Source organism: Coloeus monedula (genome assembly GCF_965178545.1).
Source record: "Coloeus monedula genome assembly, chromosome: 7".
NCBI lineage: Eukaryota > Metazoa > Chordata > Aves > Passeriformes > Corvidae > Coloeus > Coloeus monedula.
The window spans coordinates 7,517,685-7,544,437 of NC_138787.1; the positions used below are offsets into that span (position 1 = coordinate 7,517,685).

Below are 26,753 nucleotides of genomic sequence, written 5' to 3' on the forward strand. Positions count from 1 at the left end.
TTCAGTAGAGCTCAGTGAGAAGGAAGCTTATGAGAATGGAAAGCAGCCACACAGCCAGGTTTCTGCTGGGACAAAAAAGATGATTTTTCTCCTAGATTTCTCCTGTGGGTTTTGTAGGTGTTGAATCCAGGCAGCCAGGGACAAGTTGCTGGAACAAGAGGGAGCCTAAAGCAGAGATACTGTCATGAAATGACTCAGGAATCACAAGATAATGTGCATACAAATTCATCTATTCTTTCCTATCCTTCTGTATCTATTGTCTCATTCCAAAACGTTTTGTTTGAGAAAGTTAACCATTCTAGTTCGTAATCTAATCAAACTTACAAAGCTTACAAGTCCTTTTTAATGTTCTTGGTGGGACAGCTTAATGAGTTTCACTGTCTTTTACATGGAAGCCCAGGATGTTTTAGTTTAATGCCATTACTTCAGCTGTGTCTCCTCTTTGAGGTACATCATGTAATCTAACAATTATGTAAATTTTAATACTGGCAGCCTATGGAAAATCGTTACAACTAAGAATGGAAGATCAAATATTTCTACTGGCTTGATCATAAAATGCAGACAAGGAGAGGTGCAGACATTTGTGCCCTCACCTGCATCCCCAGCCAGGCAGACACAAGCGGTATCAGTGCGGAAGCAGGGTAACCATAGCATAAGTGTAAATCCACCCCAAGTGTGCCTGAAGCCACTCGCCTTGGGGAGGCCACACAAACTGCTGTGCTTGGGCAGGTGCCATGGGACAAGTGGGAAGGTCTGGGAGCAGTTTAAGCCGTGGGTTCTCCACTAGTCCAAGTATTTAACCTACTGCTCTGCTCCTGTGCAGTGCAATGCACACCTACAGACTCAACTCCTGGTGCATGAAGAACAGGAAAACCTGGAGAGAAAGGTCAAAGTGATGAACCAGAACAGGAAGATATCAAATTGAAACTGAAACTGGGAGACAAAATGAGCCAAACTAATTCTGTTTATAGCACCCTATGGAGTTTATAGGTTTCCTGGCAGAGCTGCCCTTGTCTGATTTATGTGGTTATTGAAGTAGGAGTCTTTGGTGCTCATACATTTTACGTGACAAGACACTACATAAGTGCTCTCTGGTGTACACTCCTGTTCCTTGAGAATTCTTCAAATCAGACTTAATATATCCTAGTTTAAAAGAGCCATGAAAGGACTTAAGCACCAGAAAAGAGATTTGGATAAGATTTTAGTACAAAAATCTGATTTTACTTATTCCCTCATTCTGATATTTAGAATGTATAATTGCTTACATTTTCAGCAGTATAGCTTAGCCATGAGTCTAGATCAGTAACAAGGATAAAAGTCAATGATCCCAACATATGCATTTTTAAATCTTTGCGAAAATTTGCCACACTGCTTCAAACCTTTACAGCTTTTACAGTCCCTGTATGGATTTTGGTGGGTTAATTCTGATCTCACATTCATTTTACAGTACTGTAATTATATGCACTTCAATGGAGTTATATCTAGGCCTTCATAACCTAAAATAAATCTGATTAAAACAAATCCAGTGTCTATTTCCTTTTTATAGCAGTAGACCTATCTTTTAATTGATGATTGAAACAATCACACTTGACAAGAGATTATTCTTTCACAAGTATTATGCTTTCTTTAGTACAAAAATAGAATTCAAAAAGAATAATGGGGTAATAAACTGAATTTGAATCTTGTTTGCATTTTAACCATTCACTCACACCGTTTTTTGTCCTGCTGCAGCTCTGACAATTATATACAACCAAACTGCAATTTAAAAGCCTTTATCAAAGTAAAAGGTAATGTTTATTAACATGATTGAGGAATACATAACAAAAATATAAGCAGCTTAGTAATATATAATCAAAATAATCAGTATGGTAAATATATTTTAATGGTGTACACTGAAGGTTTTCATTCACAGGTGAAGAGTAGTTTACTTCACATTTCCATAAAAATCAAAGTTGCATTCTTTCAGGGATGATTTCCTCGCCCAGGGCCTTTACTGGCTGTTTCTTTCTTTTTTTCTTAATTTTTATTAATCTTCTTTCACCCTTTTTCTTATTTAATCCTAAAGGTAAAAGTAACAAAGTAAGATTAGAAGACATCCAAGATAATTCAAAATGAGAGACAAGGCTTGTTTCAATAAATGTTAAAAAAAAGAAAAAAACCATTGTCTTACCTAAGGTCTTCATATGCCTGACCAACGCAAATTTGTCTTATTGCTGTTCTTTTACACTGTACTTACTGTCCTTCCTTCTCTCTCTAGCTCTGTGTCTCTCCTGATTTCCATTTTCACTTTTCTGAGACTTTCAACTTTTACATTTGATCAGGCCAATCATTACTACCAAAAGCGGCAAGAATGTTTTGACCTGCATGATATTTACCTTTTAACGATAGCGGGGGGCAGTATCACTTCCCATACCTTTCTTGCAGATCCTCAAACATGACTTTCTGGAGATGAAATTATTCTCATTCCCACCACAACCACTGTAGCTAAATGGACGACACCTTCCAGTCGAGTAGTTGTAGAAAAATCTCAACTCTTTGGCTCTGCAAAGTCCTCTGTCCATAGGGGTCATGCACAAAGAAGGGATAGGAGGCGGTTCTGGAAGTACCAAGAAAAACAAGGTGACACACAGCACTGCAGGGTTTCAGTTTTATGTCAATATTATTTGGAATTTATGTGAATGTTGCTGGCAAATTTAATTCTGACCTCCTGAAAATCCAAGATACTTGACATAAGCATCTTTTTATGATTACAAAAAATACCATAGTAAAATGTCATTCTGTCTTTGAATTGCCAGCAAAAGCTTACCTGAAAGCTATACCTTTACCTGTATTGTTAGTGATTAAATTGCTGTTTCTGCTGTAGGAGAGAGCACACAACTTCACGTTGAGGAGTTTCAAGTGAAGCATTTTGTAGAAAGGGAAGTGAGATAAATTAAATGTGGACAGCTTTAAAAATATGGTAAATATTTCTAATAATTAATGGAGCAAATCCCTGCTAGACATTCTGAAATCAAGTAGAAGGTAAAAGTATCCAGCATTTCCAATGTAAGATTCAATACCTCAGTGTTGGGTTTTTTGAATGGTTACAGAAAACTAGACCTAAGTAACAGGGTCTATCAGGAACCATTGAGCAGTTATAAAAACACAGCTTGTAACTTGCAGAATAAAAGAGTACTGAATGTGAAGAATAAGTGTGCAAATTAATGGAGATGCTGGTGTGTTAGTGCTGCTGTCAGCATTTTACCATTCCAAGGAGATGCTGGTGGTTTGTTCCTTCAGGGTCACTGCAAGTGAGAGTTTGAGAACTGAAACACTGGAGATGAGCCTGAGGTAGCCAAAGGATCTGGGCACTGGAACACGTTCAAGAAGCAAATCCGTGCTAGAATTCCCAAACCTGGAAGAACTATATCATCTATCACCCCAGAGTGACTAATACACAAAATTGGAACTGATAAAATTGCTGCACAGGCTGCAAGAAGCTGAATGGGAGCCATTATATCATCAGTTATTTGGGACCCAAAAGAGCACCATTTTCCTTCAGGACGCAGCAGAATTGAGGTAGCTGGGATCTGAATGCATAAATGCAAATATGAAGCCAGTCAGATGGAAGTCTTGAAGATACATAGCCACACAGAAGTGGTTCAGTGGAAAAGCAAAGTAAAAATTTGAGAAATCATTTGGGTTACAGCAAAGCTGAAGATATCCTGTGGTCACAAAAGTGGGAAGCAGATCAGTCGCTGACAGCAAGAAGTTATGTATTAACCTGGGCAATTCAGTAGGCTGACAAAACATCCAAAAAGCACTTGCTACCTCTTAGGTGTCTTAGACATAGCACACCTGCTAAAAGAAAGGTTCATCTGACGTGTATAGCAGCTGAACTGGTGTGGTGAAAAAGTATGGAAAACTGCTGGGAAAGGAATAGAATGGTGTGTTATCAACATCATATGATTAAAAAAAATCCTGAAATTCAAAAACCGAGTAATGAGTTGCTTTTTTGAGATAGACTAAGTTAGTTTCAAGTTATAAAATGAGAACCCCTTTTTATAACTGTGACATTATTAGAAGTCTAAGTTTCACTCTGGGTCCAGAGTTGAAGTCCAGAATGTGATAAAATCTATATTAAACCTACTGGGGTTTTTAAATGAAGTTGGTAATTAAATTAACTAAGGCAATGCTTTTGGTACTGCTCTGAGAACTCGAGCCTGGAACTAATTTCATCTCTCTCTAGCTGGAGAGGATGTTAGTTTTCAAAGTGTATGCCCAGCATAGCTTACATATTTTAACCTGCTAATTTCTGAACCTACAAAGAACAGAGCAGAAAGGTTTGCCAGTGAGGAAAGGGCCAAACAGCACAGGTTTGTTAATTATATCAGTGAGTTTAAATACGTAATTAAATTTGTAATGTAAATTACTTATCTGTCATGTAGGATTCTCTAGTGAGTCCACAGTCCCCTCATGAAGGAGTTCTCACAATGACTGCAAGATTTGGGGAACCATGGAGCCAGTGATGAGGTAAACGAGGACTGCCTGTGTATGTACAGTGCACAGAGAGGCAGCCAAGTGCTATTCAGAATCCCTCTTGTACTCTTCCCAAAAATTATGTTATTCCTTGCCTATATCGTTGTGAGATAAATGCCGCAAAAACCAAACACTGTTCTTGCTTATCTTCAAAATATCTGCATGTTCTTCACTCTCACAGAAGCAATAACCCCACGAAGAAACTCTCCTAATTTTGCCATTTAGAGCCATTTTTTTACAACAAACCAGTATTTTAAAATAAAACCTAAATAACTTATCATAATTTCCTCTCTGCTGAAGACCATAAAAATTATGAATTGATTTGAATATACAGATCACCAAAAGACTTGACTTCAGGTAAGCATAAAACATTCCCTGTGTCATGCCCAGCATATCTATTGGCAGGACAATTTGAAAGCCTGTGAGGCAGTGTGTAAACAATGTCACTGGAACATGACAGCAGGTGAGTTGTCCCTGTTCAGCTCCAGCTCCTAATGCTGTATTTGTGGATGTGATGGAACAGTAAGCTGAGCTATTATGCCTATTGAGTTTCTCTCCCAAATGTTTCCATTTTACAACCTCATTTTTCTGAGAGTTGTTGAAAGGTTTTCTCTCCTGTTTTTTCTATGAAGAAAAAAAGATAATGAAAGAAGTGAAAATCCCACAAACAGCAAAACTACATAGAAAAGAAGAGATACACATTGTATGGTTTAAGATTCCATTCTTATAATACAGCCCTTTCTTGAATCCCATCCCCCTGAGGTACAAACAGATAGCATGATCATGACTTCAGAATCTCTGAAAAAGGCACACAGACTCACATTTATCAGAAATAACCCCAACTCTGCATTGCAACAATAATCCTTATTCCTCAGGCTTTGCAGGGCTTGTGTGACAATGGACCGCTAATTAATCACAGTACAAAACAAGTTTGAAATTGAGCACTATTACTCTCTAGACATGAGTGTGTGATGTTCATGAAGCTTCAGATTTATTACCAGATTTTTGGTATGTGCAGACTTCAGCTCCTCATTTCTGATTGCAGCAAAGCGAAAATAAAAGAATCTTCAAGTGGATAGGCTATTACAAGAATAACGAGTCATCTGCACTTGAAAATACTCCATAGGTATAAATTGGTGCAGATCCATTAAAGCAAAAAGAACTGTGCCAATTTATATCAGCAAAAGATGACCCTGACTCTGTACTGAGAGTGCTGACAGGACCTGCATCTGTGTGCTATTCCAAATTCGCTGAGCTGAAAATTGACTTTTGATCCTGTCTCCCACTTAAATCTCACAAATCAAATGTAGGTATAGCACTTGCAATTTTCTACCATGGATCACATAAAATGAAAGCTTTGATTCTTAGCCTCACTTTTTCTTAGTTTTCACAGAATAAAAGTTATTATAGTTATTTTTTTACCAGAGTAAGACCAGAACAATCTCCAATTCCCGCAGAAACTTCATCACTGAGCATGCTAGAAGCTTCACGTCTGTATCCATGGTTTGCTTTATTTGGCCATAGAACAGTTTAATTTTCTGAAGATCAAGAACTATGATCTAAATCTAATAATCTGATATTTTTACCAAGTTACACGTACCAACAACACTTTTTTTCCTTGAAATCAAGATGAAATACCATGTCAGTTGTGAGGTGAGGTATTCTATAAGAGGCAACTCCTTGTAATTTTTTTTTCATGTTTTAATGTAAATTAACTGAATTATATTTAATTTTTTAAATAGTCATTGAAAAAGATATGTAGCCAGGCCGATATACATACAAAATAGATATCACAATGGCAGATCAGCCACTTCGCCTGTGCTTGAGGAGATGGTCATTAGCCACTTCATCCCAAACAGTTCACCTTGATCCTCACCTCATATGTAACGTCAAATTCTTGTCCCTCCCAAAAGGTTACAGAGAGTTACACTGCACATTTGTGTGACATGTCTCTACCTTGGAACTGCACTTTATAGCTGTGCCTCTAGAAACAGCAGCAGTGGAGACAATGTTCTCCATGTCTCTGTGGAGAAATCAGCCATTGGCTTTGGCCACACCCTTGCCTTCCTCTCTAGTGGGATTGCACAAAAGCACATGATTTTAGCCCATTCCAGCAGCCTGAAGGGTGCAAGCTAATAAACAAAATAGGAGCAAGAGGCTGCATGAGGCAGACAAGTGTAAGACAAAGGTTATACAGTAGGGAAGAACGTGTTGGGTCTTCAGACTTTCCACTGAAGTTCACTGGTCCTTCTAAGACTGTGCTCCCCACCAGACCCATTCTGCTACACTAACTCTTTGTTCCATCCAATCTTCAATTCTCTCTTACCCTCACCTCTCACTCTCAAATGCTGCTGAGCAGGAAAATTCCCTATTGCTGATACAATCAATCCCCCTTCCATTTCCTCTGGAAAACATAGTGAATCATGCTCCTTTCCTGGTATAGGTTAGCTGTTTTGAGGAGTCAGGCATTCATATTATGACTAAAAACCTTCAGGGAATGTTCATGTACCTCCTGCCCCTAGACTTATTACCAGACATGATGTAATTCAAATAGTTTTCAGGAAAATAGGTTGGCAAAAGCTTTACTGTTTTATATTCATTCATTTAAATAACAGAGTGCATTGATGCTTTGTATGTGGTAAACAAACAATACAACTGTACAAAAACCTACGTCAAACCAGCAGTACATGTGGATTATAGTGCAGGCAAAAAATAGAGTACAACACACATTCATGCTTTATTAGCCATTCCATTCTAAGCAAAGAGCACAGGAATGCCACCTACACAGCTGTTACCATACAGATCATATAAAATGCAAAAACCTTAGCGAGTCTCTACGTCATCACTCAGTCCTCAAAAGTACAAGTAAGTGCAAATGCAAAAAACCAACATAAATACTTGGTGAGAATGCTCAGGCTCTTTCCAACTGTTTGTTGTTTCCTCTTGCACAACTGTGGATCATAAAAATGACAGGCCTCAAATTCAATCACCCTGTACAGTGTGAGGAAGCACCAGCCATCTACAGTGGACAGTGTCCAGCTGCTGATACTGTTAAAACCTATCCCTCCTCAGTAAAGGTCCAGAGTCTCATTTGCATTATAATACATAGTGCAAAAATACCTTGGAGCCACATTTTCAATTAATTCATACTCACTGTGATTATACTCAACCAGAAACTGAGTTTAATATGATCACAGTGAAAATTAAAACATTATGGTATTAAATATATTATACTATGCCATAATCTAAAATCCAAATATCATTCTTTTTTAAGGGGTAAAAGGAATTTAAACCACTTGCCTATTAGTTCCTCACAAAAAGTATTAATTTTGATTGAAAGAATTCTGCATCACTGCTTTTGCTCTTTGTGTTAATCAGACCTTTAGGAAGTGCACACTTTTCAAAGAGAACAAGATGTGGTCAGTCTTCCACTTCCTGATATTTATGAAAGATCTGTAAGTGGCAATATATTCCTTTGCTTTGACTTTCCCTGCTAATCAAATCCTTTGGCAAAGATGAAAGCCCATTCTTTAGTCTCAGATATGTCAGAAAACTTGTTGAAATGGAAAAGCAATCCATATAAAAGACTGAGAGATAAGAACTGCAAAAAATAATTCTTACCAAAAAAAATGGGGAACTGGTTGCGCTCCTCCTTTGGGGAACTACTGTTCAGGGCATTGGACTTCTCATCTGGAGCAGTTGGTAACAAATTAACTAAAAGAAAAAAAAAAGAGGGAGTTGGTGTGAAGCAGTCAATGATGGGATATGTAGACACATCCAAGCTCTGAAAATCAGCTGTGATTGGTACCTGTTGGCCCTGCTCAATGCCACTACTGATGCCAGTTGCCAGGCAACATCTCTAAGTCCCAAAAGCACAGGAAAATGAGGTTGCTGAAACAATTTTGCAATGGGTTCCTTTTTCTTCCTTAATTTTACTGATGCAAGATTTAGATCATACACAGCTTGGTAAGGCTATTTTTATATTACCAGCGGACATTCTAACCTTTGTAATTGTAAGCCTTTTTCAAAATATGTATTGCTGGCAAGAAAGCAGGTCTGAAGCTACTTTTAATGTTAATGACTTCCCTGTGCTCAGGTATTTCAATTGACATACATGTCTTCAAATAAATGGGAAAATCAAGGAGCATTTAAGGGTTAACTATAAACAACAACAGAAAATTCTTACTAAAAATCCCAGGAGACTGGCTGGGTTCTTCTGCTGGGGAACTACTGTTCACAGTGTTGGGATGCTCTTCTGCTGCACCAGTTGGCAATAAATTTGCTAAATTAAAAAACAAAAAAGGAAATGAAAACTATTCAGGAAAAAAAAAAAAAAAAAACCAAAAATTAGTATCAATGATTCAATACCTCAAAAATAAAAACTTCGATCTATTTAGACCATGGCAACAGCCCCTAACACTCTCTTCTTGGGTGTTAATGCAAATTTACATGATGTTATTTTAGACTAAAGTCATAAAAAAGAATATTCTGCAGCTTTTAGTCCAGAAGGTTAAAGTGGTATCATGGCCCAGGAAGAAATGCTTCAGCAAAAGTAGGGAAAATGCTCTATATTTACAGTTAAAAAAAAAAAAATCTTTAAAAAGAAGCATAGTGGGTCCTTTCTACTCTAAGTGTGAATAAGCTTGAGTTCCCTTTGCCAAAATGACAGCTTATGAAACAGTGCTGGAAAAAGGCCCACTAGAGACAAGCAAGATAAAAAGGTCTGGAGGCTCTCGATGGGAAGATGTGTTTGCCTTATGAATAAAATGCTGCATGTTGTGAGGGGAGAGGAGTTCCGAAGGTTACTGTACCCTGATGTAGAACAATTCATTGGAACGAGTAGGACAAGGAAGCAAATGGCTGCTCTGTGGTCAGTCTAAATGGCTTTTGTAGCCTAAGCTGCACAGCCAAATCATTCTGAGGGGACACACAGGTGTCCCATGAATCTTTGGTGGGAAGCTAGCAATACACAGTAAGTTAAATATTCCCATATGGGCACCTCTTGTCATTTCAAGACTTGGTTTGAAAAGAGTATGTGCAGACCTATGGGTTAAAAGCATATATTAGTGTTTTATGGTATTATAAAGCCAAACAGATGGCAGATTTTAGGTCAACTGTCATGAGAAAAGTAAAAAAGTAGGAGTCCTAATTTTATATAATTATATAGTAATATTCCCTAAATAGTACCTACCATTTTTTACTTCATAATTTACATTTTGGTATTTATATTTAAAAATATGTATAGTTATTGCAAATTTCATACATAAAGTACTGCCACCTCAGGGCACCCTAAATCGCCTTTTTTATGTGCAAAATACCTTCAAAACACACCATTTTTTATTCAAGAGTAAAACTAAGAGTGATAAAAACAGCAACTTACAGTTTTCTTGGCAGGTACTCTGGCACTCCTCCAAACTCCTGAAGTTGTTCTGGTTTCCTAGGCACCCACCATACTTGAATGCTTCACACAATTTTGTCTCTTTGTTGTAGAAGTACCTGGTAAAATAGCCTCGGCAGATTCCAGGGTCTTGGTCGTGGAAGCAGAAGTCAGGCTTTCCTAGAAACAATGGTAAATGATGAGCAGGGTGGGTGAAGAAAAAAAACAAAACGCATCCCAAGACAACAACAGAACTGGAGGGAGTTTACAAAATAAACCTGCGACTTTGGGCTAAAGGCCAACTATAAAATAACTGCTGCTTTATTGTGCTGCTTTTGTTCTATATGTAACACTGCAATATTACACTGGAGCATTATAGGGATAGTTGTCTTGCTCTGTTCAAGTAGCCAGTAAATCACATCTTGAAAAATGACAACTAATGATTCCTTTAAAGTTCCAAAACATTGAACCTCTAAGTTGAAAATTAGCTTTTACTCCTATTTAAAAGAAGATCTGAATCTCAGCTGGATCATGTGCACCTAAGTACACATCCTTGTTATTTATGTTTCAGTCAATGTTAATGTGAATTATACACAAAGCAATATTCAAACAAAAGAAAAAAGGAACGAGTTTTAAAACAGAACAGGTAAAAATCTAGCAGTGCATTTTGTCTAGGGCAGTTTATCCTTATAAAAGGATACTGGAAACAGGGAGACAAAGCAGCTATTCTACGAATTTTCAGTCCCAGTTCTGAGTTTGCAATCTGTAACTACAATATCAACCAAGAAAAAGTTAACAAATGAATATTGCATAATTTGACTGAATATCACAGCATGATATCACATCCTCTGGCAGGGAAGAAAAGCACATAGCCATATGATAATCCCCAAAAGTCAACCTCTCACCGTATTCAGTTTTTTCTTAAAATTGTGTACTTAAAATCATGGTAACAATAATGAAATATATGTGGAGGAATTCTCTGATTCTTGCTAATAGATATTTTGAAATAGGATTCTTGTCTGAGCTGACTTGCAGAAGAAAGTCTATTTAACCCCCATATGAGAAAATCGTATCAGATATGACATATAAAAGCCTTGCTTAGCTGTGAAAATTCACAAAATATTGATACTAAAACAGTGTGCAGTGGGCTGCCATTTTATAAAAATTGGTATAGAACAATTACTTTGAAGTTCCTAACATTTTAGAAGCAGATTATAAAGTTGCAAAGAAGTTAATCCTGTTACACCTATTTTAGCTAGGTATATATTAAAATCCATTGCTAGAACAAGATTATTATTAAAGGAAATTGATGCACATCTTGATTTTATATAAAATATTATAATAGCTCATAACTAGTGTTTTTCTAAGAATTAATTGGCAATATATTGACTTTCAATTTTTATAATACTCCGTGAACAGTGAAAAATGATTTTCAGAGATCACATGCAAAATTAAATCACTAAAATATTCTTGCATAAAGCAACCAAATCAACTGTTTTAAGCATTCCTGAATAGCTTAATCTTGATTCTTCATTACAAATTTCATTCTCTGCCAGTAAGTGCAATCCACAGTTCAGATGTTGCACCTTTCTTACTACGCAAATGCATTGATGTACACAGACTTAGAAAAGTAAGCTCACATAGAGCAATAAATATGAGAAATATGACATGATGTGCTTTCAACACAGGGAACAAAGGTGAGACAGGTGTGTAGACACAGAGCAGCAAGACTCCACCAGAGGAGTATCTGTTCCATACACCTTCTGCTAGGAGCTCACAGACAACAGGAGCTAAAGAAAAAATTCTCTCATCAAACATTGCACAGTACTGTGAAATAAAAGAAAGAGATTATTAGACAGCTTTTAACTGAAAAGGGAAGGCAGATAAAAATAAGGGTATGCAAAGTAGAATACAAGATTATGACTGACTCTTAAAAACAGATGTCCTTCATTTAGAATATTCTTATATTAAAATGTTTCTTGCAGGTTCTTGCAAATGAAATTAAGTCCAAATTAGTTGAGCTCACAGCTAACTTTTATAGCCACTTTTGAAAAGAGAGTTCATGAAAGCAATATAATCCTAATCATACCGAGCAGTATTATACTTCTAAATGCCACACCTTTCTCCAGGGACTCGATATTCAAGACTACGTTAGTGGAAACAATAGTACATGTGCAATAACGCTAATGATAGCCATGAGCTGAATCTTACAGGATGTGTTCCAGTTTGTCGTTAAAAGCAGGGAGCTAGGGTCAGCCCTTAAAGGAAGTAGTGCCAAAGGCTGCAGCATCTGTGGAAAATCAACTTTAGTAACTTCCACAGTATAGTCACAATTTTTTTAAAAACACATTAAGAATTGAAAAGACAGTAGAAAACAGGAAAAGAAAACCATCGTCTCCTATGAAAGTATTCCAAATACCATTCTGCAAAGATAGATGATTTGATTACAAACATCTATTTCAAACTGTATGTGCAAATACTCACATTTCTGCAAGCTGCTAAATGCACAACAATTCAGGAAGTCGTGAGTGGAAGGAGAGATGAAGGAGAGTAAGCAGGAAAGGAGGAGCTGACTTGTAAAAAAATGTATTCAAGTCTGTGTTTGGGGAGCTCTGGCTGCCCACAGTGAGCCCCATCCAGGTGAGTCTCCAATGTGCAAGGAGAAAAGGTAGAGTAAATCTTCACAAGCTCAACTCTGAGTGTCAAACTGAAATATCCTCATTAGGAACATCAGTTTCTTCAACAGACCAACAGTGTTTCAGTAAGGGACTCTCAATACTTTAGCACTGGCTATTTTGGAAGTCTGAGGTATCAGGAATTTAAAGTTCTGTTAAAAGTCTGTCCCTTCAGGAACAGGAAACTTGCTCCCTTGTTTGATGTGCAATTAGGGGATCTGCCCTAACCTCTGGTAGCTCCTCCACAGCCAATGCTTAAAAAGTTCTGTTTCAGAGCAATTTTTTCCTGTTTTTCTAAAAGTAGAGCAAGCATTGAGCTTGTTCTCAAAATACACAATAAGAGTTCCCCATCATGGCTGATTATACAATACTTGAATCTCTGCCAAGTCCCCCTTTTTACTGAAGAAAGAGAAAAGAATCATGATGTATTTTTTTTGTGGAGAGGTGATTGCCATCTTCAGTGACCACAACTCTCCTCAAATTCTTTGATGAAGACAGAAGATGATTCAGACTAAGAATTCACTTAAATCTGACATTGCTGTTTTTGTTAGAAGATAAATTATTTATGTATTGTTCCAAGCTAACAAAAGAACATAATAAATCCCTTATTGCAGTAGAAGAATCTTAAATTACCATGTAAACATAATTACCTTTCTTAATTTTTGCTAACATCATCTTCTGAGGCAATTCTGCAAGATAAATAAAAATGAAAGTATTTAGCAAAAGCAGACATGTTAAGTCTCACCTGAGATACCAGTGTGCTTAGCAGTGACAGTGAGAACTGAGAGGCAAGAATACAGCATTTCTTCCTTTTTCTTTTTCTCTTTATTTGGGATGCAGCACAAAAACTTGTTCTGGAGAACTGAAGTATCATTTCCTTTGTATAAGAAGACCTGCTATAATGGAAACTTGAGGATATAGAAAGTACCGAAATCAAATTATGCTGATACTGAATTGAACAGGGAAATTACTCTTCTTGTTACTGGATCCAGAACCCTGTATCATACAATCTTACTCCTCAAAAGAGGAGTAAAGAGCAGACTAACAACCTCACTGCTGTAGCTACTGATACTGCTCATAGCTTTGGAGCTGACTGAGGGAGGCAGTAAGACTTCTCTCATCCTATCCAATTCCATTTGTTCTGCCATGTAGGGCCTGAGTGAAGCTTTCCTTATGCAGCTGATGATATTAAGGCCCCTTTGGCCAAGTATCCTTAGGGGGGTATGATGACAACCTTGTCTGCATGGTTCTCTACGTGCACAATCTGCAGTGAAATTATCATTCTTAATGCAGGAGCCTGGGTTTTATTATATCAGCTCAAGAAACTGGATCTCTTAATTCAACCCCAAATTCCTTTTTAGAGATTGAAAACAAACCTTCTTCTCCTTGTAGGAGACTGTCTAATCATAAAACTGCAAAGGAGTCCAAAGGCAGAGCAGATCATGGAATGTCTGAGAAAGGCCGACAATATTTCGACAGCTGAGAGAAAGGTGGCCAGCAGCTTCTGGACTCTGCCTTAGTCACCTTATTTACATTGTTTCATAATTCTTGTTTTGTACTCTATTGCCCTTTTGTATCATAATTCGACTCTGGTTTTCTCTGGAAACTTGCCAATGTTATATTTTCAAACCAAATCTATTGGGTAGAAATTCTGTCATGACACATTTCTCCTTCCACCTCTGGGACAATGCAGCTGTTACCCTTTAAAAAATATTAAAGACATGGCGTGCACTTCAGAGTGACATAGCATTTCTTTGAACAGATTTCCAGTTTTTCATATTAGTGGGAGGCTTGGCTCTCAGCATTTAAACCCATGACCTAAACTATGGACACGCATGTCAGGCCATTTCACTAATCTCACTCAGCTGTCCCCTTCAGGGCAAAATCAGCAATTGTATTTTGGCATGTGATCTCTACTCTTCTGGCAGAGAAAAGGAAAATTTTATTGTGAGTTTATACAGACCTAGAATCTTTTAATCTCACTACCATCTCAACAGTGTCTTTTGCTTCTGGTTTCAGTCAAAAAGCCAAATCCACATATGAGTTGATTTCTTCTTTGTAAAAAAAGTGTATTTGTGAGTAGATCCACTCTAAATAATAGACATTCGAATTGCCATTGTGACAGAACCATTTATCAGTAGGTATTTTCCCACAGTAGCAAGCTTAAGTAGCCTAAAATTTATATTCACTGCCTTGAAAATTAAGATCTTTGTGCTAGTGACGACATTTGTGATTATGCTCCCATCCAGTAAACAATGGAGGATATGAGCAAATTCCTCTCAGAAAGTACTTTTTCATTCCCTGAAGCTGTGAGAATTGGGCACAAGAAACAAAAAATGCAGCTGATTTCCAGGAAACTTGAGTCACAAGTAGGCATCTTGAATCTGAACCTTGTCTTGGAGAGCCTTAGAGTGGCCAACCTGCAGCTGGGCTCTCTGAACTCTGTTGTACTGACTTCAATCTATTCTGTCAGGTGCCTTATTGATTCCAAAATGTTAAAAAGTTATCCTGATCTGGTAATTCACTCATGTTGGCTCATTTATTCCTGTATTTGTGCTGAATATTGAAAATAAAAAACTTTGACTATTCACATTATTTCTTCTGAATGTCGATATTAGATAGCTTCCCTTGAGCTTATTTTTATCAATATTGGTCTTTGCATTCTTCACAGTGATAATTTTGTATTTCAGATTCTTCTTTATTTTGAAGCACTTTTGTCTCACTCATATTCTCTCTTCAGACTGATCTCTACAGTCACTAAATAGTGATCTTCCAACAGCAACAAATACTGGAAATGTAAGTAAGATGAATACAACTACTAACTACAAGACTGCACAGAGATCTAGATTTAACAAAAAGAATTCACAGAATTATATGGGGTTTTGCTGAATTATGTTAGCAAAAGGGATTAACTTAATAATTTACTTTGCTTTATGCCTGATGGTCTGCAGCACACTGTATGTGAGACCAAACCATTTTATCTGCTGTCATCCATTCAGAGAATACAGAGATAATGGCCCTTTTTTGCTTCTCTTCCTCCAAGCAGATCCAGCTCTTGGAGACTAATGGGTCACTGTTATTCATACACAGAAAACTGTTCTTGGGCTGAGTACCAACATGTGGGCACACTAAGCCAGTTCTCATTTTAAATAACTTTCAGTTTTATACTATAGAGTTATGCCAGATATATGCCAGTACAGGATTTGGTCTAGAAGGTCTGTTCCAGATCCAACATTTGTGTCAGAATCAAAGTAACACTGGGTGCCTTCCAACTCAGCTTATTCTGTGATTCTGTGAAAACAGGAGCATTAGACTGAAAAAATAATGTGATAAATCTTTGCTCATGACACCTGATTATGACTTTTGGGCACTTCATTCCAAATTCTTCATCTATTGACCCTGCCTTTCCCCCCTTTGTCGCTCTGTCTTAGCCTTTAAATTGAAATTGAGGACAAACACTCCAAATTTCCTGTGACAGGAAGTGTCAAATTTTGGATGAGATACTGGCAGATGCAGTCCTGCAAATAACCTCACTCCAAGTATGGTAAAGATGCTGTGGGTCCTGCTGAAACCCTGAACCAAACACTAGATGGAAACTACTGAAAGTCAGCCTGGTCAGAAAAAGAAGAGCTAATTCACATCCTAGACTCCAGGTCTTTCTGAAACGGAATGCTATTCAAGGAAACAATAACTTTCAAATTTTTATCTTGAAAGACTGTACTCTTTAAACTTGGTGGAGTCATAACTAGAAACAGATTAATCATCTGTAGTGAATTCCTTCTTTGTTTGATTTTCTGCCCAGAAATGAAATCTGTTCCCATACAATAGTCTTTTAGGAAGATTTTAAAACCTATTACTTGAATTCTATCTTACGTTGGTATTTTTTTTTAAACTCTGGTATGATAAATCAAAGACACAAATAGTACAGTCTGGAGAAGGAACAGTGTTGTAAACAGCTTTTATTCTTACCATTTGCTAAAATACCAAATACAGGTAAATGAGCACCAAAATAATAATCTGCACTTCTGGAAGTATCTGAGACTTCAACACAAAAAGAAATTCTTTGATGTAAAGGTTCTTTCCCTTTTCAGCCAGTTCAGGAAGAGTTTGCTTAAGATCTGTTTCAGATCCAAGTAGAACAGGGGTTCCTGAACTTTGTGTGTCCTTGCATTTGCGGCAAGATGTTTTTCTTCTTAACTTGAAATGCTGGACTATGTTATTTAATAACTAAGGAATTGTGATTTCCATATACCTCTTTCTTGATGGGATGCCATTTTAATAATTAAGATTATTTTAATATCATTGCCACTGTGTTTACCCATGTATTGCACCTGAAAACAGAGTGAGGCTGTAACTGATTCTTGCCACTTCTTCCTGGAGCACCACTGGTCTCTGAGGCTTATTAGTACATTTTTCCAGAAACCATCAAAAGGTAAGTTTCAAATTAATCCTTAGAGTAAAATGCGCTGGAAAACTGCCATTCACTTAAAAAATGGAGTAATCTTTTTGGCTTTGACATGTTTTTAGTGAAATTTTGTAGTGGATTTTTTTTCAACCTGATAGAGATAGCTTTAGAAGCATGCAATTGTTTAAAAGCAAAACCTAATTGAACAGAAATTATGGTGGCACCAGCAGATCAGAAAAAATGGATCTGAATGGTAAATAGTATCTTGAGTCAGTATTTGCTGAGTAAATAAAATGTGTGCAGTCTCCTCTTTGGAAAGACAAAGGCATCAAGACCAGGGATGCTTTCAAGGAAGGATGGGTTTTCCTGTTAGCTGTTCTTTCAGTATCTTCTAATCAGTGAAACTTTGTGCTCATGTACAACTCTTCAGATTAAATTTTGCTATTCTTAATAAATACAGTCCCACTGCATCCTGGTTCCAACACAGACACACTCTTCTGGCTCCAGTTGTGTAGGTAAGAAAGAACCTCTGCTTTACTCTATAAATTGCAACCACCACTGGAAATCAGCATACCAGAAATGTATAATAAGCACACACATCTGTTCTTTCCTTTGCTGTGGCTGGATTGGATAGAGAGGGAGAAAGGTCTGAGTCAACTGAATTACAGACTTGAGAAATTCTGAAAGCCTAAACTGGACAATGAGGTGTAGCTGTTGCATTTGTATTCAAACACAGTGTCCTATTCCATAAACATATGGAGGAACCATCAGCTAGTATAACAGAGTATCAAGGCTATAGAGTTAATGTCGACAGAAGAGCTTATACCACTAGTGAATATCAGTCAGACATCCTGAGCTGTACTCCCTGCTCCAATTGTGAGGCAGTCTATTGATCTCTTTTTCTCTTGCCTTACCACCTTTCTTTTTTTGACAGTTAAAGGGAAGATAAAAAATGGCTTATTTTCAATACCTGGCTTATTAACATTTGCAGATTGTGAAAGATTAGATGTGTTAAAACTAACAAACACTCTTGAAATACTACTTATGGTAATGTGTAACCAGCTCCAGCCATTATTCTGACACTGGGGTGGGAGACAGATACTTACTTTGATTTCTAAATAAATTTAGCAACACGATCCAGAGTAATTTTTATCGGGAAATATAGATATGTTATGAAACAGACAATGTAACAGATTTAAGGCCTGGTCTAAATACTGTGTAGATATGAATTCTGGAAGGGATGGAAAATGGGTAAAAGACATTTACATTTGTTGCCAGACAAAGCCTGATGCTATAAATTACCTTGTCATATATGCAGTCTGCTTTGGCCAGAAAACCCAAATAGGAGCTTCTGAAAGCAATTTTCTAAACTGAAATTTCTTGCAAGTATTTTTTTGCAACCTATAAGAACTAACTGTGCTTGCAAGTGGCCTATGCTGATCCTAGAAGATCCAAGTTTGTATCCTGCAAAACAACTCTGTGCCTATAGCACCTTCAGCAGATTTCCAGTTTCAAGAAAAGGCCCAGGTCCACAGTAAATTATGAAAAAAAGGCAAACAAAATGACACCTGCCAAGGTCTGCTTAGCAATAGGTGCTACCAGGGCACATCACTAATAGACAGCAGAGAGTGACAATTTTCAGCTGCTTGTGTTGCCCATCCCCAGAATAACCTATTAACTGTTCTCTGCTGCAGAATTGCCCAGCATCACTGTCTTGAGCTCAGTAACCATGGCAAATTCTGCTGCTGGGCAAGGCACATGTGACTGAACAGTACCTTCTGTTGGGAATGAATCCTTCTATCTTACCTCGAAGTCTAAGAAATTAACATCCAATGTATGAAAGAGACTTGGGAAAAAAATTCACATAGTTGATATAGTACCTGAGGGTTATTACACACCTTTGAGGACCCACTGGTTCTGAAATTTTCTTGCCATTTTCATTGCCTTCTTCCCCTTCAAGATATCCCTATCTCTTCCTGTTTACACAGCCAGACACATTCCATCAAATTCCCATGAAGGCAGGATCCATAGCAGGTATTCAGAAGAAACCCTCAATAAGACTTGAATTCCTCCAGTCTCTAAAAATACAAACTTATAGAATTTCTAGCTTCATTTGCAAATTTAAGAACCTTCTAATTTTCATCCAGTCATGTGAGGAATTTGTACAATGCTGAAAACCTTAATTAATTATGAGGATGAATTTTAATAGCAGAATCAGCATTCACAAGGCCCTTGGTGCACATTGTGCTGTGTATCATATGTTAGATCTCATTTATCGTCATATCTACTGCCGTAATATTAATTATGCTGAAACATAGAAGATGGCCAAAATTTTGGACAACTTCTATCAGCTTCTCAAGTGAAGGACAAATCTGGGATAAAAATTGGGTTAGACACTCTGAAAGCAATAAAGAACATCTGTGCTACCCACCAGCTTAGTCAAGCCTCAAAGTAATTTCACTTAAGAACTTGTCAAAAATAGGGCTCTAGCTAGAAAATAAGCTTTCTTGCATTGGTGCCTCTATTCCACAGATACACTAAAAAATCCACCTATCTTTCCAAATCCTGACTATTTGCTTGAACCATGCAAAATAATTCAGATGACTACAACCTACTTGGGAACATAGTTAAAGAAATCATATTTCTGTATTAATAGGAACAGAAGAGGGCTTCTACTTCCCAAATTCAAGTGGTTTGTGAATGAGAAGTAACGGATGCAAATGAAGAATTGGTAGGAGGGTAAGAGAATGGGTACTGGCCTGTTACCACACACTTCTTCTGGCATTCTTCCAGAGTTAGGAAGTTGTTCTCATTGCCATGGCATCCACCATACTCAAACACTTCACACTTGCGGCTTTTAATATTGAAGAAATAGCGGATGTGGATGGCTTTGCACGGACCATCATCTGCTTTCATGGCACAGAATGAGTGCCCAAGCTTCAGCGGTGGCAAAGCAGCACCTGTAATATGGAGCAGAAGTAGAACAACTAGGTTAGTTTGCTGTGTACTGCACAGTGTAACTCCAGAATGAGATTGCTTGTGTGCTCTGCTAGAGGCACCTCACAACATCTGTCTGCAAAGCTCTGAACACACTGAACAGATGTAAAAAGAAAACCGTCATCTGCATTGGAACACAAATTCCATTCGATCAAATCAGATGTGTGGTTTCAATTTTCCACCAAAACATCTCATAATATAAACTTAACTCCTCATCACAAACCTCTAAACAGTTACAGAGAGTGGCTGAGTCACATGAGCTGGGGTGCAATTCTGAATAACAAAAACACTGACAAAGGCTTGGTAGCTCCAAAAGACACAATGACCACCAAGGCAGAAAAGTTTCCTTGGGCTCTCTTCCATGCGCTTCTCCCAGTGAACTTGGCTCATAAAGAATTTGCCGGGGAACAGCGTGGGATGGACAGAGCCCTGCAGAGGGCATCACTCTCCTGTCAGATTGGGACACAAACCCCTCCAGGACCACTGAGAGGCACCAGGCTCTTTTTTCCTTTGATCTCACTGTTCTTGCATTACAGCTTTCAGGAGTATACAACTAGAAAGTCAAGGCAAAACAAAGCTGTATGTTTTCAAAATGTGTTATTTCTGCCTTTCAGTATATATTAAGTCAGGGAATGTTTTGTATAAATTGTCATACACATTGTGAAGACCACTAGCAAAGTTTTTCACCCTGTCAATGTCTATAAGGAAATTCTGACTAGCAATCCAGTTCCTGGTCCTGTTCCCTTATAAATATATGGTTTACTGTATTTTGCTGTTTTGCTTTTCCAAGGAAGTATTTTTACCTAGAGGATTTTGAAAGCTCTACAGAGCTTGTGTGCTTGCCTTAGGAACCAGAAGAACAGATCTAAAGGTTTTAATTCATTCTCTTACAGCTAATTAGAACACTGATATCTCAGAACATATATGCAAACTTAGAAAATTGAGAGGATACTGCACTGCAAAATGAAACTTTGGATTTCCCCTGCTCAATACCAGGGAAAAAATGCCTTCAAACATCAAAGTTTTCAGTAAGTTATGAACTCACTCCTGAAATGCTAAAATCAAACACTCATAGCTCCATAGAAACTGATCCAACTCAAATGTGGTTGGGGTGAGAGCTGGCAGCTGGTTTATAAACACGTCATTTTCTTGGCACACAAGAAATTAGATCCCCTCTGTGACCTTTGTCAGTGACCCAGTTCAGTCTACAAGAGGTTGTGAAAATTTACCAGGTTTCTTAACTACTGAAATGTCAGACACAGAGCTATGTCAGCTCATTTTTTTGCTGCATTGCACCACCCCAGTGTTGTGGGCTATCCAAACAGAAATAGTATGAAAGCATAGTTGCAAAACTACACAAAGAGGATGAACAAATGGCTCAGCAGAGTTTATCCTGGGAACTTTCTGGTCTCCACTCCTAGCCCACTTCCCATTAGACGCACAGAACTAAATCATTGTTTTGGTTACCTCCTAAGGCCTTTCCCCTGCAGTCACAGGGATGCTGTTAACCACTGTCAGATGTCCTGACATCTGCTGCAAGCATAATGACTAAACTGTGTCACGCTTCTTGGCAATCACTCAGTTTCCTAGGAACACTAGAAAGTTGCCATAGCTTCAGTAAAATCTGTACCCTGTCAAACCCCCAGGGGCAAAACCCTCCAACTCCAAACAGTAACCAAGTGACTGAAGAAAGAGGTCTCGAAGGGATTAATCGGAAATGAATCATTCTTCTGTCTGGGAACAGTGAGAGAATTCTCCTCCATTATTTTACACCTGGGAACACTTAACTCAGATGATATAAAATTAGCTTTCCTTCTCAGACTGGAGCAACAGATGAGAAGGCAAGCAGGAGTGTTTGCCCAGTAGATCTGCACAGACACACATCTGCCTGCACTCATTTCAGTTGTGGAATATACCTTGAGAAAACTAATTCTCAGTGTAAGGCCTCATCTCTTGAACACTGGGACAAATTGTTACTACATTTTAGGTGCTGTGTGAAAAGCACAGGATATGACATTTAGGGAAGATGTCTGACAGGAAGGTCAGTGAAAATTCTTCAACCGAAACATAAGAAGATAACAGTTGAAGAAATGTTATCGGAGTTTCTCATCCAAGTGAAGTAAAATTCCAAGCAATCTGAAGCAGTCAGTTCTAGAATTTCACTACTCTTCTTGTAAGACAACCCTTTTTTTAGTAATATACTGCCTGAACATTCTCTATTATATGTTAAATAATTTTTACTTCCTTCGTGCATAGATACAATAATTTAAAACCATGTATACACACATAGTAAATCAGTTTTGATTTTCTAATGCACCATTCATGTCTTGCAATTCCAGGCTGCTGCAGGAGAGAAAGTTGCCTCCTGCACTCTCAACCTTTATTTTGGGCTTTCCAAATTCAGCTCCATCCCTGGCTGCTTGAAGCTGTCATGGTGCAGTTGCCTCACTCTCACCACACCACTTCAGTAGCCCACTTCTCTCTTTCTTTCATTTGGAAGATTTGTCTCCTCTTAATTATGCACACACTAAATAAACTCCTTTCTTCCCATCTTTTTATTTGCCTTGCTTTCTAATCCTCTCATAACTATTCTTTGGATCTTTGTTATTGGTCTGGATTCCTGGTAAAATGTGCTGCCCAGAGCTGAATATAATCCCCTACCTAGAGGCATTACTAGTGGCAAATAGAGTGGAATAATGATCCTTTGGGTTTTTTTCTTAATCCAACACAAAATCACTTGTGTTTTTTTTTTTAAACAACATTGAATTACCTTTGCAATGCTCTGTAACTTCCATTTACTTTCCAGCAAATAGAACCTTGTTATACAGGTGCTTCAACATTTATTTTCCTTCTTATATTTATGATTGTATTAATTCTCCTTCTTCAGTATAGCACATTGCGTTTATCATTCTAAAAAAATTTAGTTTAACCCTCCGCTTTGGATCTGGCTCTGTTGGATATATATTACTCATCCATTTTAGGCATCTGGTCCAAATACATTTAGAAATCTTGTGTAATTGTAGGACTGTACTAGCCTAGACCAAGAAAATTTTGTTATAAATACATTAAATCATGATTACAGCTGATGTTTACTGTCACACAGAAGTTATTACTTCCCATACTAAAACTGAAAAAAGCACAGCAAACTCTTCTCTCCCCTTTTTCTTCCCCTTCCCAGCTTTTTAATGAAATTACTTCCTTACATCACCTACTCAAGCACTAAACACCGATTGCTCTAAGTCATGGCACTCCATGGTCTGTGTTAAGTACAAAGTAATGCCCATGAATGGCTAACAAAGAGCATGAGCTCATTGCAGATATTTTATGTCACTACTTCCTTCCTCCATTCCTTCAGCCTTCCTACTTTTTGCAACTGTCAAACAAGATACAGGCCAAGATTGTTCCTATGCAGCACAGCCATTCTCACGTTTGTTGTCATTCACACGGCAACTTTTGCAACTCAAGACATGACTGTTTCACACACGAACACCACCCTGCATTTCAGCGCAGTCATTTCACTGTGAGAGCTCTAATAACCTGCAGCCAGCCCTGCTGCAGCCCCGAGCACGTGGGCTGTAGGTAATCCAGGCAAGGCACTGTTACCACTTCACTAGAGAGCAGGGTAATATTACAAAAGCTGAAGTGGTGAATAGTGTCTCTAATCCTCTTACATTAATACAAGTGAAAACAATACCTTTCTCCTGGATGTAGACATAACAGAAGACTCTAATTTGGCTTTCAGACTCATGGATAATCTGCAGGGCTGCTCGATAAAAAGACCTCCTTTTAATTATAAAATGAACTGATTTCTAGACTACACCTACAGCACAAGTATGAAAGGTAAGTGTTATGGAGGAGTTGCTTTTCAGAACAGAACTATATAAATTGGGAGAATAAATATCAGGAATATTTCTGAATTTTTATGTAAAAAATGCTTTGTTTTAGTTTGTTTAGGTTATGTGTTCTCAACTTCATATGAGTTTCTGTGGTTATCCTTAATTATAAAGATATGCTGTCATCTTTCCAGCCTTCCCTGGCAATGTCTCCTTTTGATAAGCAGTTATCAATACTAAGCACCTTGTCACTAATGAATAGCTGTTTCTTTTCTCTCCATCTTTGTCAATTTGACAGCTTCCCACCCACACACCGTTCAGTGCTCTTCCTACCCATGTGTTTCCTACACTTTCTTTAGGCAGGCACATTTATTCTTGGCAAAGTTTCATGTATGAGTAAAAAGCACATTCAATTTGTGAGTCATTTTCTTCAGGCTTTGGAACATCAATTTAAGTGCTGCCTACCACATAAGGGATTAAGGAACAATATACAAACCCTGGTTACTTTTATACCTTTCATTTTTGCTATTACACTTACTTATTGATGGAAAAACAGGTTTTGCTGGAAGAGAAAAAATTAAAAATCCTTTTTTATTCCATTAGACTTGACCTGCAATCTTGATTATTACTGTAATTAAAATAGACAAAATCCCACCTCTTAAATTCACAAAGCATTTGTACTCAATGAGATCTGAAAGTATGACATTAAAAATAATGGATGCACACAACTAATTTTATCCTTTAATACCTGAAATTTATGGAATGCTGGGGTAAAATATGTCATTGCTTTATAATCATCTAACTTCAAAAATAAATGTTATCAATGAAATTGCTGCCCACAAAATTTCTACATTTAAAGTCACTGAGTCCAGAAGTTAAATCTTGAGAAACCACAAATATAATTTTAGTTAGCAACAATCTAAATATTTTGTGAAAACAGAGTACAGCAAAAGTAATTTTTTTTGTAAACACTGCGAGTCTTCAGTAGTCATCATAAAAACAGGATCCTACTTTAATTTCTAAGCCTCACATTTGATTGGTTTTTACTTCAGAATTAAAGCCCAGAAGTTCAGAACTGATTCTCATACTAAATCAGTTAGTGGTCACATAATTCTAAGTAACTAGTTGCAAAATAACCAGTGAATAAAAAGTGAAAAATAATCCCCAGTAAAATGACAATTTAATTTCCTTAAGATTATTTACTTATTTTCTTTTATAAACGAAGTAAATAGAGGAAAAACATTAAGCCATCAGATTTCTTGTTGTGGTCACAAAGTGTGCAAGATGATTCAGCCGTCATGACCTGCAAGCTTGGCTAAGAATTTATACAGCACTAAGAGTTGTGGGGCAAAGATAAATGTGACTTTGCCCTCAAACAAAAAGGGCATTTTTGTACTTCAGAGTTCAAAAGAAACAAATTTATTCTGCATGAACCAATCTTTACTACAGAGCCATGCTAAGCATATGCTTAACCTGAAACAGTGCATATCTTAAATTGTAGTGACTAACTGTGACATGGTCCTAAGCACTAGCTTACTATAGCCATGACTGTGCACAATTACTATTTCTGTCTCAAAGAACACTGCTGCAAAAGTCTGATAGAGAGAAGTAATCTGAATGGAAATAGGACAAAACATAAGAAAAAGGTTCCTCTTAGCTACACTTTCATTTGCACTTCAAAATCAGACATGTCAAACAAAAGCATCCAATTCATAGTCCTCTGCAGCTTAGGGAAGTGATCACAGTTTCAAGTCATTTCCTCAAAGGAGAAAGGAATATTTTAGTGTGGCCCCAACAGTGTATTTTTCCCTCATCTTTCTCAGAATTTTTTGGGAGGAAATTAAAATAACCTTCAAAATGATATCCAGTATAGAATTCTGATCCATCTGAATTTCGGTGAATTAAACAATGATCTTACCATGGTGAAAATCCAGGAGTGTCCCCAGTTCTAACAGTCACACTGCTTTTCTAACAAAAATTTTCAATTGGTGAGTTTTCAGTTATAGAATTATAGAACACCCTGAGTTAGAAGGGATTAACAAGGATCGAGTCCAACTCCTTTATTTATCCAGTGATATCAAATCACTTGGGGCTATACAAAGACCTTCATCAAGGCCCAGGAAAACAACCAGGACAGTAATTGTATCATCTTTAAATCAAACTTTGCAAATTAACTGTGGCTCAAGAGATCTGTGCATGGGACAGAACAACATCAATCTACAATACTATTCATATTTCTGCTTTTTCTGTGTGAGGAAATAAAGCCTGAGTTAACCAGCCCTATGTTTCCTTTCCCTGAACATTGAACTTTTCCACGCTCCTAAAGCAGAGCTTTAAGGGAATCATCTTGATATTTAACCCAGTGTTTGATAAGGATTAGATGTTCCAAAAAGCTTGGGAAACAGAAGCCTCAGTAGAAGGCAATTTTGCTAAAGCTTAATAGGTAATTCTAAGCATCTCTCTCCTAGTTAGAGACCATTTTTAGCTTAGTCCCAGTTTTGAAATTTTCCCACTAAAGTTCTCAAGTACAGAATTACATCTGCAGTGCATTTTCACATAGTGGGCTTTGTTGTTTGAGTGTTTGTTTTTTGTTGGTTGAGTTTTAGGTGTTTTCTGGTATCTCTTACCCACAACATGCTCTTTGCTGCCATCCAGCTCAGCAGTTGTGTGCCCGGTGATAGAGAAGAACAGCAAGATAAAGGTTGAAGGTAAGGAATGCCCCTTCTTTCTTCCTTTCATCTTCCCTGTATAAGATAAAAAGGACAATACCTGATTCAGTTAAGTTCCTTGAGCGTTCTGCAACAGACATTAGCAGGGTAGTGCATAACCCTGTGGGCAGATACACAAACTGGGAGCTTTGCAGATAACGTGAGCTCTTTTAGTATAATCATATTGTAAGCACAGTGAAAAACAAGACAAGGATTGGGGTTGTGCTCAGCAGATTGAAA

The 26,753-nt window shown here is 37.6% G+C and overlaps 1 protein-coding gene across 1 annotated transcript; it reads right to left on the reverse strand.

Annotated features, from left to right (window-relative positions):
• Positions 1-1,873: 1,873 nt before the first annotated feature.
• Positions 1,874-26,544, reverse strand: TFPI (tissue factor pathway inhibitor; the record flags this gene model as incomplete). Its single annotated transcript, XM_082284593.1, has 8 exons — positions 1,874-2,059; positions 2,414-2,596; positions 8,140-8,232; positions 8,705-8,800; positions 9,899-10,075; positions 13,221-13,259; positions 19,735-19,935; positions 26,433-26,544. The coding sequence occupies 8 exons, from the start codon at positions 26,542-26,544 to the stop codon at positions 1,947-1,949; spliced, it is 1,014 nt and encodes a 337-aa protein (XP_082140719.1). The 3' UTR covers positions 1,874-1,946.
• Between the last annotated feature and the right edge of the window lie 209 nt (positions 26,545-26,753).